This window comes from Phascolarctos cinereus, unplaced genomic scaffold, assembly GCF_003287225.1.
Source record: "Phascolarctos cinereus isolate Bilbo 61053 unplaced genomic scaffold, phaCin_HiC Scaffold_3;HRSCAF=262, whole genome shotgun sequence".
Classification (NCBI taxonomy): Eukaryota; Metazoa; Chordata; class Mammalia; order Diprotodontia; family Phascolarctidae; genus Phascolarctos; species Phascolarctos cinereus.
In genome coordinates, this window is record NW_027555736.1 from 155,106,294 (window position 1) to 155,126,989 (window position 20,696).

Sequence of the window (20,696 nt, forward strand, 5' to 3'; positions counted from 1 at the left end):
ACCAAGCTCTCACTTCTCTCATCTGGCCTTCACACAGGTGCCAAAATAATCTTCCTATTCTATAGGTCTGGCCACTTCTCTGTTCAAAACCTTCTGTCATCACCTTCTTTGCTTTCTTCTTGTACTTTGTCCCTTACTAATACTGCATGATAGAGTAGATGGTGTGCTGAACTTTGGAGTGACCTAGGTTGGACAATCTACCTCAGACATTGAGAGACCATAGAATAGATGGACATGTCACATAACTCTCCACCAAAGCCCTTCACAACTTGTCTCCTATTTGCCTTTCCAGCCTTATGTATTGCTCCTCTTGGCCTACTTATCAGTCCAGCCAGATTGGCTTTATTTCAGTTCCTTGCACATGATCCTCCATCTTATCTCTCATATCCATGCCTTTATATGTGTCTGGAATTCACTCCCTCCTTATCTCTGACACTTAGATTCCCTAACTGCCTTCAAAACTAAGTCAAGCATCACCTCCTACATAGAGTCTTTCCTGAACTCCCAGCTAGTAATGTCTTCCCCTCCCTCAAATTATATTACATTTATTTTGTACAAAAATATTTACATACATATAAGTATAAACATAACACACACACACACACACACACACACATATATATATATATATATATATATATATATACATATATATATATATATATATATATATATATGTAAATGCTGTCTTACCAGTTAGAATAGTAAGATACTTGAGAGAAGGGACTACTTTAAGCCAGTGCCTGGCTTAAAGTAGATGCTTAATAAATGCTTATTTTTCTAAGATACATAGTTCTCCAATCATCATGAAGCTAAACTTTTATCACATTTGATGTTAAGCATATCTTTCACCTACAATCCATTTTTCTAAGTTTAGACTTGATAATAGCTCATAAATCTACTTTTCTTTAAAAAATTTTTAAATTTCATTTATATGCATTTAAAATCCTTCCCTCTCACTGCTCCACCCCAATTCAAGAACAACCAAAAAACTCCTAAAATAAAACCCTGATCCATGTATAATCCAACAAAATAAACTTCTGTATTGGACATATCCCAAAATGTATGTCTCTCTCTCTGCCTTTTAACTTCATCTCCTCTCTGGCAGGAGATGAGTGTCTTGTTTCATCTTCAGTCTTCTGGACTTGTGGTTTATCATAGCATTGATCAGAGTCCTTAAGCTTTCTAAAATTGTTTTCTCTATAATGATAGTCATTGTATAAATTATTGCCCTACTTCTGCTCACTTCGTTCTGCATCATTTCATAGAGGTCTACCTATATTCCTCTTAAACTGTCCATTTCATTCATTCATTCTTTCTTTTTGTAAATAGCTTTTTTTTTTCCAATTACATGTAAAGATAGTTTTCAACATTCATTTTTAAAAGATTTTGAGTTTCAAAGTTTTTCTTCCTCCCTCCTCTCCCACCTCCCCAAGATGGCAAGCAATCTGATAATAGGGTATACATGTGTAATCATGCAAACGTATTTCCACATTACTCATGTTGTGAAAGAAGAAACAGAACAAAAGGGAAAAGCCATCAAAAAAAAGTGAAAAGGGTATGCTTCGATCTGCATTCAGACTTCATAGTTCTTTCTTTGGATGTGGATAGAACTTTCCATCATGAGTATTTTGGAATTGTCTTAGATACTTGCAGTGCTCAGAAGACTTAAGTCAATCATAGTTAATCATCGCACAATGTTGCTGTTACTGTGTACAATGTTCTGCTGGTTCTGCTCCCTTCACTCAACACCAGTTCAGGTAAGTCTTTCCGGATTTTTCTGAAATCTGCTTTTTCATTGTTTCTTACAGCACAATAGTATTCCATTACATTGATATACCACGACTTGTTCAGCCATTCCCCAAATGTTGGGTATCTCTTCAATTTCTAATTCTTTGCCCCAATAAAAAGAGCTGCTATAAATATTTTTGCGCATGTGGGTCCTTTTCCCTTTTTTATGATCTCTTTGGGATATAGACCTAGTAGTGGTATTGCTGGATCAAAGGGTATGTGCAGTTTGGTTACCCTTTGGGCGTGGTTCCAAATTGCTCTCCATGGTGGTTGGATCAGTTCAAAACACCAACAATGCGTTAGTGTTCCAATTTTCCCACATTTTCTCCAACATTTATCATTTCCCTTTTCTGTCACATTAGCCAATCTGATAGGTGTGAGGTAGTACCTTAGAGTTGTTTTAATTTGCATTTCTCTTATCAGTGGTGATGTGGAGCACTTTTTCATATGACTATAGATAGCTTCAATTCCTTCATCTGAAAACTGCCTGTTGAGATCCTCTGACTATTTATCAATTGGGGAATGACTTGTATTCTTATACATTTGCCTTAGTTCTCTATATATTTGAGAAATAAGGCCTTTATCAGAAACACTGGCTGTAAAAATTGTTTGCCAGCTTTCTGTTTTCCTTCTAATCTTGGTTGCATTGGTTTTGTTTGCACAAACCCTTTTTAATTTAATGAATTTTAATGTAATTAATAAATTTAATTTAATTTAATTTAAAATTATCCATTTTTCATTTCATAATGTTTTCTATCTCTTGCTCAGTCATAAATTCTTCCCTTCTCCATAGATCTGAAAGGTAAACTATTCCTTGCTCTCCTAATTTGCTTACGGTGTCACCCTTTATATGTAAATCTTGTACCCATTTTTACCTTATATTAGTATATGGTGTGAGATGTTGTATACCTCATTTTTGCCATAATGTTTTCAAGTTTTCCTAGTAGTTTTTGTCAAATAGTGAGTTTTTCATGCCAGAAGCTGGAGTCTTTGGATTTCTCGAACAGTAGATTACTATAGTCATTGACTACTGTGTCTTGTGTACCTATTCTATCCCACTAATCCACCACTCTATTTCTTAGCCAGTATAAGATAGTTTTGATGATTGCTGCTTTATAATATAGTTTTAGATCTGGTATGGCTAGGCCATCTTCCTTCACATTTCTTTTCATTTATTCTCTTGATATTCTTGATCTTTTGCTCTTCCAGATGAATTTTGTTATTACTTTTTCAGGCTCTATAAAATATTTTTTGGTAGTTTGATTGGTATGGGACTGAGTAAATAAATTAATTTAGGTAGGATTATCATTTTTATTATATTAGCTCAGCCTACCCATAAACAATTGATGTTTTCCCAGTTGTTTTGATCTGACTTCATTTGTGTGAAAAGTGCTTTGTAATTGTATTCATATAGTTCCTGGATTTGTATTGGCAGGTAACCTCCAAGTATTTTTATATTGTCTACTGTTATTTTAAATGGAATGTCTCTCTTTCTTGCTGCTGGACTTTGTTGATAATATATAGAAATGCTGATAATTTATGTGGGTTTACTCTAAGTATGCCATCTTATCATCTGCAAATAGTGATATTTTTTTCCATTCTAATTCCTTCAATTTCTTTTTCTTCTCTTATTGCTAAAGGTAGCATTTCTAGCTTATCCCTATTATAGATAATGCTTGCTAATGGTTTTTAGATAGATACTACATATTATTTTAAGGAAAGCCTCATTTGTTCTTATGTTCTTATGTTTTTAATAGGAATGGGTATTGTATTTTATCATCTCCTTTATTTTGCCAAAGGCTTTTTCTGCATCTATTGAGATAATCATATTATTTCTGTTGGTTTTGTTAGTGATATGGTCAGTTATGCTGATATTGATATTGATACTGAACCAGCCATGCATTCCTGGTATAACGCCCACCTATTCATAATGTATCATGATATATTGCTGTAATCTCCTTGCATTTGTAATTTATTTACAATTTTTGCATCAATATTCATCAGATAAATTGGTCTAGTTTTCTTTCTCTGTTTTTGCTCTTTTTGATTTAGGTATCAGCACCATATTTGTGTCATAAAAGGAATTTGGTAGGACTCCTTTTTCACCTGTTTTTTTCCAACTAGTTCATATCGTATTGGAATTAATAGTTTTTAAAATGTTGGGTAGAATTAACTTGTGAATACATCTGGCCCTGGGGATTTTTTCTTAGGGAGATCATTCATGGCTTGTTCAATTTCTTTTTCTAAGATAGAGTTATTTAAGTATTCTATTTCTTCTGTTAATTTGGGCAATTTATATTTTTCTAAATATCCATCCATTTTGCTTAGACTGTCAGATTTATTGGCATATAATTGGGCAAAATAGCTCCTTATAATTGTTTTAATTCCCTCTTCATTGCTGGTGAATTCACCCTCTTCATTTTTGATGCTGGTAATTTGGCTTTCTTTTTTCCTTTTTTAAATCAAATTAACCAATGGTTTTTCTATTTAAACAGTGTATTTCCCTCCATCTTATTTTCCCCTTTTTTCTCTTACCTTCGACCCTATCCCTTCTCTCAAGTGTTTTACTTCTTACCACCCATAGCCTCTGTCTATGTATACTCCTTATAATTGCCCTTATAGTGATAAAGTTCTTAAGAGTTACAAATGTCATCTTCCCAAGTAGGAATATAGCTGTTTAACTTTATTGAATCTCTTATGTTTTCTCTTTCTTGTTTACTTTTTTATGTTTCCTTGAGTCTTGTACTTGAAAATAAATTTTTTTGTTCAGCTCTAATCTTTTAATTAGGAATGCTTGAAAGTCTTCTGTTTCATTAAATATCCATTCCCCACCCCCAAAGGATTATTATACTCAGTTTTGCTGGGTAGGTGATTCTTGGTTCTAATCCTGACTCATTTGCCTTATGGAATATCATATTCTAAGCCCTCCAATCCTTTAATGTTGAAGCTGCTAAGTCCTATGTAATCCTGACTATGGCTCCATGATTTTTTAGTTATTGCTTTCTGGCTGCTTGTAATATTTTCTTCTTGACCTGAGAGCTATGGAATTTGGCTATAATAATCCTAGGAGTTTTCATTTTGGGATCCCATTCAAGAAGTGATCAGTGGATTCTTTCATTTTCTATTTTGCCCTCTGCTTCTAGGATATCAGAGGAGTTTCCTTGATAATGTCTTAAAACATGATATCCAGGCTCTTTTTTTTATCATAACTTTAAAGTATTCCAATAGTTCTTAAATTATCCCTCCTTGATCTCTTTTCCAGGTCAGTTGTTTTCCTAATGAGAAATTTCACACTTTCTTCTATTTTTTCTTTCTTTTGATTTTTTTTCATTTCTTGATATGTTATGAAGTCATTAGCTTCTACTTGCCCAATTCTAATTTCTAAGAAATTATTATTTTTTTTTAGTGAACTTTTGTGTCTCCTTTTCCATTTGGTCAATTCTACTTTTTAAAGAGTTGTTTTCTTCAGTGATTTTTTTTGTATATCTTTTTCTATTTTCTGTTCATCCTTTACCAAGCTATTGATTCTTTTCTCATGATTCTCATGCATTACTCCCATTTCTTTCCCCAATTTTTCTTCTGCCTCTTATTTGATTTTTAAAATCATTTTTGAGCTCTCCCTAGAGTTCTTGGATCTGAGACCAATTCACATTTTTTTTAAGGCTTTCCATGTAGCCATTTTGACATTGCTGTCCTCTTCTAAGTGTGCCTTGAGCCTCCTTGTCACCATAGCAACATTTTATTGTTTTTGCTCATTTTCCCAACCTATTTTTTGACTTTTCACTTTATGTTAAAATTGGGCTCTGCTTCTGTAGTGAAGAGGGCAGTGTCCCGGTTTCTTGTGCTAGGACTTGGCCCCTAGCTGCTAGTTTGTACTGTGGGTGGCATCTCAATGCTGGCCTGCCTTAGGGGTGGGTCCTTGCTGTTGGCTTGTGCTGGGGTGGGGGGAGTGGGACCTTGTTGCTGGCCTGCACCAAGGGCAGGGCCTTGCTGCTGGCTTGCCCTGGGGCACAGGGCTTTGCTGCTGGCCCTCTGGGGTGTGATCTGCTGCTAGCTTACTCACAGGCCATCTACGCCAAACCACTCTTTTGTCCCACCCCAGTGAGGCAGACCTTTCCTGATGACTCTCTAAGCTGTCCTGGGCTGGAAAATCTCCCCCCACAACTTGCCTATTTCTAACCTACCTAGCATCATCCAGGCCCCAACCTATGGAATCATCTCTGATTCTTATCCTTTTCTAACCCTTTTTACCCAACCCTTTGCCAATTCTCTCAGTTCCATCTCCATATTATCTCTTATATCATTCCCCTTCTTTCTACTCAGCTATCTGACAACCTAGCTCACTCACACAACCAATGCTAGTTAATGTCCTTATAACCTCTTACTTGTATTATGGTCACAGTACCCTAGTTTCTCCCATCTCCGGTGAATCTTTCACAGAAACACCAATAATCTAAGGCACAGGTCTGACCATGATGTTGCCTTTGTTCAGCAACCTTCAATGACTTTCCATTGGATAATATGAAAATATCTTAGCCTGGAATTTAAAATTATTTACAATCTTGTTCTAACCTAATGCAGGTCTTGGCACATATTTGATATTTAATAAATTGATGATTTGAATATTTATTTCACATTACTTCCCTTCATGTGTTCTATATTCTAGTCAAACTGGACTATTAGCTGTTTGCCCTATCTCTTCTAGTCTTTCAGCCTTCATGAAACTATCAGGATGGTCCTTGGTGCCTGAAAAAGAGTCTCTAAATCTCCAGCTTTTGAAATACTTTTGCTTCCAGACCCAGCTCAGCTTCCAGCTCCTCCATTAATTCTTCTCTAATCGCTGCCACTTAAAACAATGTCTTCTTCCTCAAATTTCCTTGGAGTACAAATGGTAGTATAAAGGGAGAGACTACTAGGTTAGGAGTTGGTAAGGATGGTGAATCTGAATCCTGTCTTTTACATTTACTAGTTGTGTGACCTTGGGCAAATCACTTAATCTCTTTGAGACTCAGTTTCTTCATCTGTAAAATGGGGATGCTATACATTTAGAAATTACCTCAAAGAATACTTGTGAGCTAGAATGACATGATATACGTAGAGCCACAGGGACAGTGCTCTTCCAAGTCATGAATCAGCCAGATAAGAGAATAAGAATCAATGAGATATATCCACTGCAATCTTGTATGCCTTGGGTATGTCATTTCCCCAAATTGGTCCTCATGTGAACAATGAGTAGCTTTAGTTAGATAATATCTAAGATTCTTTTTCCCTTAATACCATGGGTACAACCATACTCTTAACAGTTTTTTTAAAGCTACTTTTATAGAGTTGCATTGTTTAAAACAAAATTAAGGAAAATTTTAGGTAGCTGGGACTATTTTGCTAGAAGACTGAAGGGAGCCCCAGGAACAGGTCTTCATATATTTGAAGGGTTCTTCTGAGATACTGGTGACCAGATACTAGGAAATGAGGGCTAAAAAAGGTTTAGAGGGGACTTTATCACCTGTCCTTGGTGAAAATGACACCTGAACTTTTACTGGGAAGTAGTGAAATTACATCACCAGGTCTACAAACTGTTGCTGGAAGAGGTTGTACAATCTCCCTTTCTGGGAGTCTTTTCAAAGAGAGTAGATTCTCATCTTCCTTGAATAGCTGGATTGTGAATCTAACAGAAGACAGGATTGTGGGCTAAGCAATCGATAACAGCATTGTGGATACGGTGCTAGGGAAAACTTGGACTCAAATTCCACTTCGAACACTAACTATATGACTCTGAGCCTCATTTCCTTATCTGTATACTGGGAGGTTTGGACTACATGGCCCCAGATCTATATCTATGATCTTTTGATGTCTCTGAGTGCCTCCCAATCTGAGGATTCAGAGACTTGCTATTTTGGATGTTGGAAGAAAAATTATGATTCACAGAGTCTCTGAGTTGGAAGAAACCTCAGAGATCCTCTAGTCTAACAACCTGGATAATTCCTGCTGTACTATTTCCCACAAATCCAGCCTTTGTTGAAATCCCCTTTAGTGAAAGGGAACCCATTATTCTTGAAAATAACCTATTCTTCTTTTGAACATCTGATTATTAAAGTTGTCCTTACATAAAGCAAAATCTGTCTTCCTGCAGATGTCATCTGTTATTCCTTGTTCTATTTGCTGAAGCCTGGCGAAGGAAGACCTCCTTAGGACATTTTTCTAGTACTTGAATACTCCTCCCTCCCATGTCTTCCTTTCTCCAGTCTAAATGTTCCCAGGTCCTTCAACCAATCTCCACGTTTCATGGTTTTCAGTCCTCTCACCATTTTCTTTGGGATATGTTCCAGTTGTCCATGCTCTTCCCAAAATGTTGTACTCAGAATTAAAAACTATACTCTAGAGAGAATCTGATTAGAGCAAAACACAGTGGGACTCTCACTTCCCATAGTCTGGAGTCTGGGCATCTCTTAATACAGTCTGGATCTTGGTAGCTTTTTCACTTGCCTTTTCATATGAATGATTGTCAAGCCAACTTCCCCCTTGGACACACGCAGTTACATAGTTGAGTTTTTTGAATCAAAGTGTAAGAACTTATATCTATCACTATTAAATTTAATCTCATTAGAGTTAGTAGCCCAGTGGCCTGGCCCATCTAGAATATAAAGTGTAATAGATAAAGCACAAGACTACTGTAACATGCCAAGTAGTACTTGACTGATAGTGGGCAAGTACTTTAGAGCTAAAGGACTCAGAGAAAGTGAAATAGGTCCTGTCACATTTTAGAAGATTGTGTAAGAATTCCTGCCCTCTAAAGAGGTGTCAGACTAGTGGGCACTGGGCTTCAAAACGCCTCTGTGTGGCCGGAACTAGTTTAAAATGTAATTGGGAAATGTTCAACAAAATAAATAAAAATACAATAAAACATAGATCATGTTAATTTGTGTTTTTTTAAAAGACATTATGTGGTCTGCAGGGATCCATGTTCTATTTGAGTTTGATACCACTGCTCTAAAGGAGATTAACCCAATTTTCAAATATTGCTGCTACAAAAAAATCCCATTTGGGCCTCCAAAATTTATACAACCCCCACAATAGTGTCCAGTGACATGATCTTCTTTCTTGGGTACTCTTTTCTATATTAGGTGGTGTGCAAAACACAACTGCCTACCAAATCTTTATAAGACAAAATGCTGACCAGAAAAGAGGTCAGTCCATTGTATTTAGCCTTCTTGAAAAGCAGACCAGGAGTGAACAAATACTTAATCCGTCCCATGGTACAGCCATTCATTGCTCAGTTGGCTTATAAAAATCCAGTGGCTCTGCATTGATAGTGTCTGAGAGCACCCTCAACAGATACAGATTGCATGGGAAACCAACACATTGGGAACAGAAAAGAGAGGTGAAAGATAGTAATTTTTTTGTAGCATATCAAAGTCTTGATTCCTATTCAGTCTTCCCCTGATTTATTAAAGACATGAATACATGGGCCGGTGCTCTTTTTTTTTTGTGTGTGGCTGATTTAAAAGACTATGAGAATATTTTATATTTTCTTTTGAAAGACATTTTCAGTTTTTTTTTTTTTTTTTGCAAAACCATTTCTAGGATGCATGATTTCACCAGTGAATGTGTTATAGCAGCAGAGTTGACAACTGGCCAGAACCTTAAGTTCTTCCTTTTTTTTTTTTGCTAGGCAGTGGGGTCAAGTGACTTGCCCAAGGTCACACAGCTAGTAAGTGTTATGTGTCTGAGGCTGGATTTGAACTCAGGTCCTCCTGAATCCAGGGCCGGTGCTCTATCCACTGCTCCACCTAGCTGCCCCCTAGAACCTTAAGTTCTACAAGCTTCCACTCAGAGATAAGTTGACTGAGTCAACTGTAAGTCTTTGAATATATACCTTGGTACTCAGAAAATAATCTTTAGGACTCACATGATAAAAGGTCTGGTGCATGATGGCACTGAATGAAATATTTCTTTATAGATAATGCAGCTGGGATAAATCCAAGTGAGCATGTCAGTAATCAAGCATCCTACCCCAAAGGGCTAACATCACAAGGATGAAACCACAAGGTAGGGGGAAAAATTCTGCTCTGTTAGAAGATTCCATCACAAGTGCTCTCCTAGGGGAACACCGAACCTGCAGAGCCAAAGGTAACAGCCTCCATCCCAACTTCTACTGCTTTTCAGTGGAGCATATATCCCATTGGGCCCAGTACAAGTAAATGGATTTTCCCCTAGCTTTCAGTCTTACAACTTCATTAAATTTGTACTTTTAGTGAATAGACACAGTTATAGACCCTTGGCTGCAATCAACTGTACAACCCAGGGTGGGGCACGCTATTACATTATCACACTAAGTTCATGTTTCTCCTCCACTTGTTTCCTCTTTTCATCTGAGTCTGGGTCTGTATGGTGGATTTCAATGCCGTAAATATAGATGAAGCCTCCTAAGGCGCCACCAAGGAAAGGCCCCACGACTGGGATCCACCAGAAGTAACTTCCAGCTCTGAAATGCAAACAAGAAATTCACATTACAATTCATGTTTAGTTTGGATGACTCATTTTTCTCTGACTTCCTCTGGCTTTCTACCCACCAAAAGCTGACTCCCTATGGACCTCTACTGTGTATGCATTCAGTTTCTTTTGTCATTTTTCCAGAGTTAGGGGAAGAGAGTAGGTGAGTGCAGTGAATATGCCCTAAAGAAGTAGTGAGGCAGGGATTTCCCAGGCTGTCAGGACCAGTGCCCTGCTGAGTTGATTTCCAATCAAACTAATCTACGTGATTTATTGGGTGAGTAGCAAACAAACAATAGGACCTGTGAGAGTTAAGAACACACCTATACTTAAGGCTGAGGAGCCTTAGATGCAGCCTGGGTAGTTCATTCAGGGAAAACTAACTGATCCTTTTTAATACGTGTGTGTGTGTATGTATACACATATATGTATATGTACACATACGTGCATATACATATATGTGTATGTATATATATACATATATACATATATGCATATATACACACATACACACACTAATCTTTATATATAATATGCTAACTAATCCATATATCCACATATATATATGTATATATATACATACATACATACATACATACATACATACATACATACAAACATTTTTAGTTTTCAACATTCACTTTCATAAGATTTTGATCCCTGGGTATATTAATATCAAATTAGAAATATGTGAAGTGTTTTTGAGGGCCTGGGCTGCTATTAAAATTTTGTCTTTCTATTCCAGGGTCTAGCATAGTTCCTTAAATCTACTTAATAAATGTCTGTTGGACTGACTTGAGTGTGCAAGTCAAATGAATGATTGAAAAAAATTATAAAATATTTACAATAAATATACAATAAAATAAAAATATTATTAACATTCATTAAGTGCAAAGTACACAGTAAACCACTGTTCATTTTTGAGGTCACAATCGCTTTCTGATAGAATTTGTCCCACATGTATCTCTCGCACTTAAGTGTTTAAAAAACTAATTTGGGATGTTAGAGTGTCCTTGATTCCACATTAAGGCAGCTGAAATTGGCCGTGATTTCTCACCATATTCTCTAGAGAGGCAGTAGTTTAGCTGGCCAAAGCTAGGAAACTAGGTAAAGCATTTGTTAAGCAGTTACTAAGTGTGAGGTACTGTGTTAGGTATCAGGAATACAAATATAATAATAACAGCAATGATGACGATGATGATACAGCCTCTTCTATCAAGCAGCTTACTTTCTGATGGGAGAAGGCAACACATAAAAGGGGACTGAAAAGGGACATAGGATGGGCAGAGCTTTGTATTATTGGCTGTCAAGGCAAACTAGCTTCTAGTACCCAGTACTGTTACTAACTAGCTAAATGATCTGGGGTAAACAGGGTAGAATCTTTGTGTGTTCTGCGTGGGCAAAGTTAAAAAATTGCTCTCTAACCCACTATGGAAAACCATGCCCCCTGGATATTTCTGTCCAGTGGAAGCTTGAGCCCACAACACACGGAGACTTAATTTAGCACCATATAAATCTATACCGCAGAAAGTGGAATTTTCTTTGTTAAAAATATGTACTCTATTACAGTATAATCTAGCTAATTAGTAGATAATAAACTCAAGTTATGGTCTATTCTGTTTTTATCTCAATATACTCAGCATTAATCTTCGTGCCTGTACATAATGTGCTTAATGCTTGTTGAATTGAATCATACATCAATCAACAACCATGTTGTTACTGCTGACATCAACAAAAATTAATAGTGCAGATATTAATGGCAAGTATTAGTTTGCAGATATTTTTTGCAAAAAAAACAAAACAAAACTCCTTTGTGTTGTATCCTGAGTGATCTCCTATCTACCTTGCTTTCCCCAGTCTTGGCTCTGTGGGAAAACTCTCTGACCTCTCTGGGCCTTTATTTTCCATGTTTAAAATGAAGGGATTGGATTAGATCAAGATTCTATCTGATTCTAATATCGTTAAGTCCTATTTTTAAGGTTTTTTTTCTTTTTTCTGGAAGGGAGCCTGATATTGGATGAAGCCGCCACCAGATGTCACTATTATTGCACAGTAAAGTTAAATTTTTTTTTCTCTCAGATCTGGGATCTCAGAGGCAAGTGACAAAAGTCTCCTTGTTCTATCTGTCCCTCTTAGACCCAAAGCCTGTGGCTTAGTCTGAGACTGAAGAAATAAGGTACAGCTGCAGATGAGGAATAATAAGAAAATCACAAGGGTCACGGGGGAGGGAGCCTACGACCTGAAGGCCACATGTGGCCTTCTAAGTCATTGGGTACAGCCTTTTGACTGAGTCTAAGTTTTACAGAACAAATCCTTTTATTATGAAGATTTGTTCTGTGAAGTTTGGATTCGGTCAAAGAGCCGCACTTGAGGACCCTGAGGGCCACCTGTGGCCTTGAGGCCGCAGGTTCCCCACCCTGGCAGCAGCTCCAAATTGAGGAAACAAGAACACATGGCTGAGTAGAAGCTGCCAGAATGGCTAAGGATCTAAACTGGTCCCTGAACAAGCTCATGGCCCTGTGAAAATCTTGGCCGTCTACCAAGCCTACTGCCAACAAATTGGTGCCGTAGAAGGGTGAGGTCACCCCATGGCAGGAGGGGAAAGGCTCACTAGAAAGCTCAACTCTACATTTCTACTTAAGTGCACCTGGCAACTGGAGAAATCTACCACTCTCAAGCTGCCAGTCCACAATGGCCAGCCTTTGTCTGACCACACTAAGCAAGGAGCATAGCACCAGGACAAGATTCGCTCTGCCCTGTGATCAGTGGTCACTGTGTCTCGTGCACTGTTCCTATTAATTCACTTGTCCCTTCTTGGCACATGGGTAGTCACCGCCCACAGTCTTCAATGTTTTGTTGAAGGCCTTATGATCTACTCGTGTTCTGTGTACAAACTTTTATCAGTTGGTCGGAAAAGCCTTGGTTCTTTGCCTCAGATCAAGGCCAACCCAGCCTCCCATCCTGCTTAGAAAGATGAAGCTAATAATTGTGTGTGTGTGTGTGTGTGTGTGTGTGTGTGTGTGTGTGTGTGTATGCCCACGTGAAAATTTAGGAACTCAGGTTCTATCCTCTCCATAGAAAACATCAAGCCAGAGCTTGCTTTGGTGTTTTTGCCATGCGTGAGGCTTAGGATGAGAGTTTGCTCATGGAATGATAGGGTGCTCTCTTGAAACTGGCTGTGACTGGCTGGGGCGGGGAGGTTTGGAACTTTGGAAGTAGATGAGACATAAATTCCTGTGGGAGGGAGGGAGCCTGTAGGATATTGGCCAATAGTTAGTCCAATATCCCCTTGGGTCATTCTGAGAAAAGGAGAAAGACCAACAATTATAACTAACATTTCTGTAGCTCTTTAAAGATTGCGAAGAACTCCTGTGTAGATTATCTCATTTCAGTTGTCACAGCAACTCATGGCAGATATGGTATTGTTATCCCCATTTTATGGATGAGAAACTACATCTTAGGGAATTGAAACAACTTGCTTGTGTCCACGCAGCTGGTGGGAGGTGAGGTCCAGCACTGTGCTCACTGTGGGCAAAGGCTCCCAAATCTCTGAATCCTACCATTTAGGGGTGGGGATGGGTAGGGAACAAGCATTTATAGCACCTACTCTGTGCTAGGCACTGTGCCAAACATCATCATCATCATCATCATCATTTCATAATAGCTAACATTTATATAGTGTCTACTCTGTGCCAGGCACTGCATTAAATGCTATAATTAGTAATAATAATAAAAAATTTGGTCATTTAACTTAGAAATTTCTCTATCAAGCTTAGTACAAGTTATCTCTGTGTGGGACAAATCATTTTCTACATACATCCCAGCAACAGATTTTTCCTCAACATAAAAATCAAAGTCTTTTTCGATAAAGAACTGGCCTCAGAATCAGGAAGGCCTGGGTTCAGATCCTGCCACTGATATACTGGCTGTGTGACCCTGGGCAAATCACTTAACCTCTCAGTGCACTGGGCAACTAAGACTATAAGTAGCAGAGCAGTTCCTTAGCTACATTATCAGGAGGTTTCTTCACTGGAAGTTCCCCATACCAGTACTAAAACAAAACAAAAAACAAAACAAAAAACAAACCCATACCCTTTCATCAGTGAGATAATACATGTGTATAATTTCTCCTAAATGCTATCCCTTTTAAATGTTCCCTTATCATCAGTCAAAAGCCCCATACGGGGCATAAGAGTTCTTTAACAGTTCCATCTAAGGTCACTTACGTGAAGACTTCAAGCCCCCACCCTGCCAGAGCTGTGAATACTCTGGGACCCAGGTCTCTAGCTGGATTCATGGCACAACCACTGTTCATTCCCAATGAGGAAGAAAGACAAGGATCAGTAGGCCAAGGACAATGGGTTCTAGGCCCTTGGGGACCCTCCAGTTTTTCTCATCAAAAACGGCAAATACTACCAGGAGAAGGAATGCGGAAGACATCACCTGGAGAGGGAGAAGAATGCATCAGTGAGTTAAATCTGTGGCCTTAGGGCTAAGAAATTGGGACTTACCAAGACAAGAAATTTAATGCCGTAGTTTTGGAGAGCAGAGGTTTTATTTGGCAAGACTGGGGATTTTCATTTTAGAATGCTTCCCAAGGGCAGAGATTCTTTATGCATCTCCAATGGCTTCTCTCCCTTGCCCCCAACCTACAGTAGCTCAGGGCTTCTTACAATCATTTCAATTGTCATTGACCCCTGCGACTGGGCCTTGAAGAGACCAATTTCTGAATGAGAGGAAAGTACTTAGTGTGAACTTTTCTGGACGTTGGGGCTCTGGATGAATTTCGCTAGAGTGACTAAAAACAGCTAACCAGTACTATCCTTAATTTGATCAGAAGGCCAGGAAAATACCCTGGATGCCAGGCCCTCTGGGTAGCCTTCTTTGGGGCTGTGAATCAATGAAATCTTGAATGATTTCAGAAGAGAAAAATTGAGGGTGTATATCAAAGAGGCAACTCCTTGAATGAATTAGTCAATCAACAAATTCTTATTAAGTTTACCTTCTACGTGTCAGGCACTGGTGATCAATGCTATCTGATCCTGACTCAGTTTTAGCCACTAGGGATATAAAGACAAAAATTAAACAATCCCTGCCCTCAGAGAGCTCACATTCTATTAAGGGAAATGTGCACACATAAGACCAGGATTGCAACTTCTCTTGACTTTTTTTGGCAAAGTACAAGGTATGCCTGAGGTTATTGTGTAAACACTCTTTGGGTTAGTCTTAATGTTGCCTTCAGCACTTCTTGTCATTGGGAAAGACCAAAGAATGGACATCTCTGAGGGAGATTATAATACAAGAAAGGACCATGTTAGTGTTTTCTGTTGAGAACAGGATATAATCCACAAGGAAGGATTAAAAAACTGATGGATTTTCCCCCATTTTCATGGTGTTACAGTGGCTCTGGTGGGTAATTCTTCGCTCAAATCCTGAGAAAGAAAAATTAAATCCTTGCCAGGGCAAGTTCAACTTGGTGAAAGTAAATAAATAGGCCTTATCATCTTCTACCTTAGATGGAAACAGATCCAGTAGGTCTCCTGTTTCTTTTAAAGGGAAAATCCTCATAAGAAATCCCCCCACACCCATCATGTGAAGAAACAGGGGGGTGGAATTCACTGGCAAACAGAACCATTCACCAAGGATCATTGTATCTTTCACCCACCCCAGTACCTATATATGTTCCTATTGAAACCCCTAAAGCCCTTAATGTCTGCAACCTTCCTCATAATCCTAGAAGTAAAACATTTCTTATACAGAAAGCTGCTAGTTTATACAGGCCTATAGGCCTGTACCTCTGGCTGAAAATGACAAAGTTTTCTATTGGCTGGCCCTACCCTACCTATAATTTTATCTCCCATTATGCACCCTCAGCTTCCCCTTCTTCTCCTGACATCCCTCCTTCCTGCTGATGGGTCTTTACCTTTTAATACATGAAATCATTGCTCTCCTAATCACCTTGGAGCATCCTTTCCCTATCTCAGATAACAGCTTAAGATCCATCTCTTTGGCTTTCCCCAGAAAGCCTCCTCTCTTCTGCCCTACTCTATCCTCCAATATACTTTGATAACGTATTATACTTGTATGCAAATATTTCTGTTGAACACATGCTGCTTAGTTTTGTTCCCCTTCAATAGTCTGTGAAATCCTTAAGGACAGGTACCATGTGAATTCTTTATGATGTAACTTCTAATTATCCAGTATGGTGTGCTCTGCCAAAGGGATAGTTACGGAATTCATGTCTTAGCTTAGCAAACATGAACAGGCTGAGTTTCTTGTTTTTAATGGGTCTTGTGGGGAAAACGTCTAGCAACTTTATTGGAAAATGCTGTATTATCCCTGAATAAATGGGGCTATCAATTCAGTTATACCTTGAAACAGATATAAAATACGATAGGAGGAATTTAAGGGAAATTTTCTTGACTAGGAGGATCATGGGAGACCAGAATAGAAGTTATAGGATCTCTTTCTCTGGAGATCTTTAAAGTAGGGCAATCACTGAACTAGAGCCTAGAGGAAGGATTTTCTTTTAAACTTCTGTTGTTTCCACCTAATTGCTTGGGGCTCCTTCCTGTGGCTGTGGCCTCAAGAATGTAGCTATCCCTTTATATTCCTTCATAACAAGTCTTCAGCCCCAATTTTTCTTAAGTTTCACAAGCTACTTTAAGTTTGGCGATTTAAAAAAAAACATAATTCCATTTTTTAATTAGCAAAGAAAATCTATTTTTTTTCTCTCTTTTACTTCCTTCCTTAACATTTCGGGGGGGGGGGGAGAAGAAAAACAGAACACTTGTAACAAATATGCATAGTCAAGCAAAACAAATTTGTGCATTGGCCATGTCCAAAAAAAATTTTCCTCATTCTTCACCCTGAATTCTTCAAATGTGGTGATTTCCATAAATTATATATAGGCTGACTACTAAGAGCATATAAAATGATAGAGTCTGGCTTTGGAGAAGTCTTAGAATCTAAGACAATCTAATCCTTTTATTAAGGGTGCGTGTTCTGTGAAATTTGGATTTAGTCAAAGGGCCACATGTGGCCTTGAGGCTGCAGGTTCTGCACTCTTGTCTTTGATGTTTGCTGGTTTCAAGTACCACTGTCAATCTACCTAAGTCATATTCCTGGCTATAGTTTTCTCCTTAGCTATAGAAAAATCAGTAATTTATTCCTAGTTCCATTAGTTTCTCCCAGACCTTTTCTTCCCTGGCAACTGGAGGTCTCTTTGAAGCCTAGCTTTGACTTTTTAACTAATCCCATTATCCTTTTCATCATTATCAGTTACTTATTATTTGTAATAACTATTATTATTAATAGGTAACATTTGTATATCTCTTTAAGGTTTGCAAGGTGGTTTACATGTTATCTCGTTTGAACCTTTTCTCTAAACATCTGTTGTGAACTCACTCTGTAGCTATCCCAGAGACAAGATAGGGGATAATTCTTCTCTTCAAGAAGAAAAAAAAAATTCAGAAAATGCTCCTTGGGCCCTAGTAAAAATGTACTATTATCCCTTGAGGTGTCAGTGTAGGTCTTTAAACTGCTAGAAAATGACCAGTAGTACAGTAGAATAGTGATGCTTTTTGGTCAATTGCCTACATGGATAAGATGCTGACAACCAATTTAAAGTGACAATAAAATGGACATATTTTATTATTTTATTTTTAATTTTTATTTTCAGTTCCAAATTCTTTCTCTCCTTTTACCCCTTATCTCACCTCTAGTGAAGAAAGGAAATACGATAAATTTTGGAGCATAGTTTGAATGTTTGAATGTCTGGATACCTTGGAAATTGTGTGTGTATGTGTGTGTGTGTGTGTGTGTGTGTGTGTGTGTGTGTTGAAGTCCATGAGCATTCTTAGAGGTTTAGTGGTAAATAACTAATTTTTAAAAAATTAATATGTACATTTAGCAGGATAGGTTGGGCCATGTCCATCCATCCCTCACTTGGAAGATTCAGCTTTTATTTTCTGATTAACTAATCCTGTTTCACGAGCATTCTGCTACCATATCCACCTCCACCTAGTCCACCTTGCAACCGAACTTACTTGGTCTGCAATTTCATTTGTTACAGTCAGGTATTTAATTGGATAAGTTGCAAAAATATGGGCTGTTGCATTTTCTCCTGTGACGATCAGTTTTCCCTCAGCAAAGGACCTAAGTGCGTCTATAAAAAAACAAAGCCCTTGTTTGTTAGTATTCTTTTGGGAAGCATAAAGGGGAGAAAAGCAGGACATAGAGAAGACAACACATTGCTTAAACATTGAGGTGAGACTTATTGCTACCTTAGCTTTCTCCAAATTTTGGATGATGATGGTCATCAAAAATGCCAAATCTCAGGGTGGTTCTGGAGCTCTCTAGGATCATCTCCAAGGTTTTGGTTAACATGAGGGAGGGGTACAGAAAGCCCACAGCTACTTCAGCTGGACCCCTCTGGGCCTGAGCCACCTCCTGGTCTAGAGGGATCTTGGAATCTACCCACTTTTCCTCTGGAATTTCAGAATTGTCCTGTGAGCAGGATAGACTCCATGGATCTGTGTGTGCCCCAAACAAAAACTCCATGGAGATTTCAGTGGTGCCCACCGCTGCCTTAGGATTTATAACAGAGTTGGGTGCATCCAGGGTTTCAAAATGGATATAAGATGAGAAATGCCTGATGTAAAGGAGTTTAGAATCTAAGAATTTTAGGGAGGGAAGGAGCTAGCTTTTAGTCCAACTGTATAGAAGAAAGAGCCCTGGAACCAAAGTCAGAGAAACCTGAGTTTACATCCCAGCTCTGCTTTTTACCACCCATATGATCTTGGGCAAGTCACCTTTCCCAGCCTCAGTTTCTTCTTTTGTAGACAGGAAGAATGGTTCACTAGAAAATGTGTTGGTTCTGGAGTTGGAGGACCTGGGGATGAATCTTGCTTCTGTTAAACTAGCTGTTTAACTTCTTTGGGCTCAAGTTTCCTGTAAAATGGGGAATTGGTTCCAACCCTGTACTTATGATCTTAAAATGAAGGGACTGGGCCAGCTGATTGTTAGAATCCCTTCAAACTCTAAATCCCATCATCCTCCATTAGAAGAGTGCTCCCACTGGTTCAGAAACCTGATTGTTAAATTTTCAGGGTGAACATTTACACCTGGGAAACTGGCCAAGCTACAAAACAGGGCTTGATTTATTGTTTTATTGATTATCTATACCAAGTATCAGCAAACAATGACCTGGCTGATTGTTTTTGTTTGGCCTACAGCTTAGAATGTTTTCTTTTTGGCCCTGGGCTTGTAGTTTGCAGGGACACCAGTCCCATCCCCCCCAACTCTAGACTTGAGAAAATGATGGAGAACATGTTAATAACAGATTAAATTTAAAAATAAGTCTTGTATTTTTGGAGAGCTGCTTGTTAAAAGTTTATCAGCACACCTTTGTAAGTCTCAAATGTAAGCAATCTGGAGAGGTGAACCGATATCATGCAGCTAGCTAGTGGCATGCTAGCTAGAAGTCATGTCTCCTCTGATTTTTTTTTTTTTTTGCTTTTTGGTGAGACAATCGGGGTTAAGTGACTTGCCCAGGGTCACACAGCCAGTAAGTATCAAGTGTCTGAGGCCGGATTTGAACTCAGGTCGTCCTGACTCCAAGACTAGAGCTCTATCTATTTCACCAGTGAGCTGATTTCAAATTCAGTCTTGTTGTTGTTGTTATTTTCCCATTTGACCACCGTTATCTCATCACAGAGTGAGAAAGGGGATCTGGGTAGTAGTGACTGCAATTGGCTAGCAGCAGAGCCTAGCCCACATTTCAGATCTGGCTTATTTTTCAGTTCTCCTATTGAAGATGACTTTACCTCCGAGTGGTGAGACCTTGAATTTTCAATTCCAGCACTTTCCCCTTCCCAAACACCATTTGCAGCAGGAAGTGTCTGCTGAGTTTGAATTTAGAGGACCTGAGTTCAAATCCCAGCTCTGCCACTAAGTAGATGTGTGACCACAGTCGAATCATTTTGCCAGAATTTTCTAGCCCTAAATCTACGGTCTAGGAAGCCTTTCCCAAACACCTCCTTCACCCCCTTAATTCTAATGCTTGTTTGTGCAAAGTTGTTTGCATGTTATCTTCTCCATTAGATTGTAAACTTCTTGAGAGTAGAGATTGCTTTTACCTTTCTTTGTATCTCCAGGGCTTAGCACAGTGTGATATTAATAAATATTAATTGACTGACTGATCCCATGAACTATTTCCTATGACTGGTATTAAATACTGTGGAGAAGCTGCAATATTATGACTCTCACTTTGGACCAGATTAGAAGAATGTTTTAGGGTCCAGTTTCATTGACTCAAAATATTAGTGCTTGAAGGTACTTTAGCGGTTATCATCTATAAGCCTCATTTAGAGATGAGGAAACTGAAACCTAGCAATATTCCATAGTTTGCTTAA

General features: G+C 38.4%; 1 protein-coding gene across 1 annotated transcript in view; it reads right to left on the reverse strand.

The window, feature by feature from the left end:
• Positions 1 to 9,701: 9,701 nt before the first annotated feature.
• Positions 9,702 to 20,696, reverse strand: part of AQP9 (aquaporin 9) — a 60,207-nt gene continuing 49,212 nt past the window's right edge. Inside the window, 4 exon segments of the mRNA XM_020981790.2 lie at positions 9,702 to 10,273; positions 14,508 to 14,613; positions 14,616 to 14,724; positions 18,330 to 18,448. Coding sequence (XP_020837449.1) covers positions 10,108 to 10,273; positions 14,508 to 14,613; positions 14,616 to 14,724; positions 18,330 to 18,448 — 500 coding nt within the window. The 3' untranslated portion in view covers positions 9,702 to 10,107.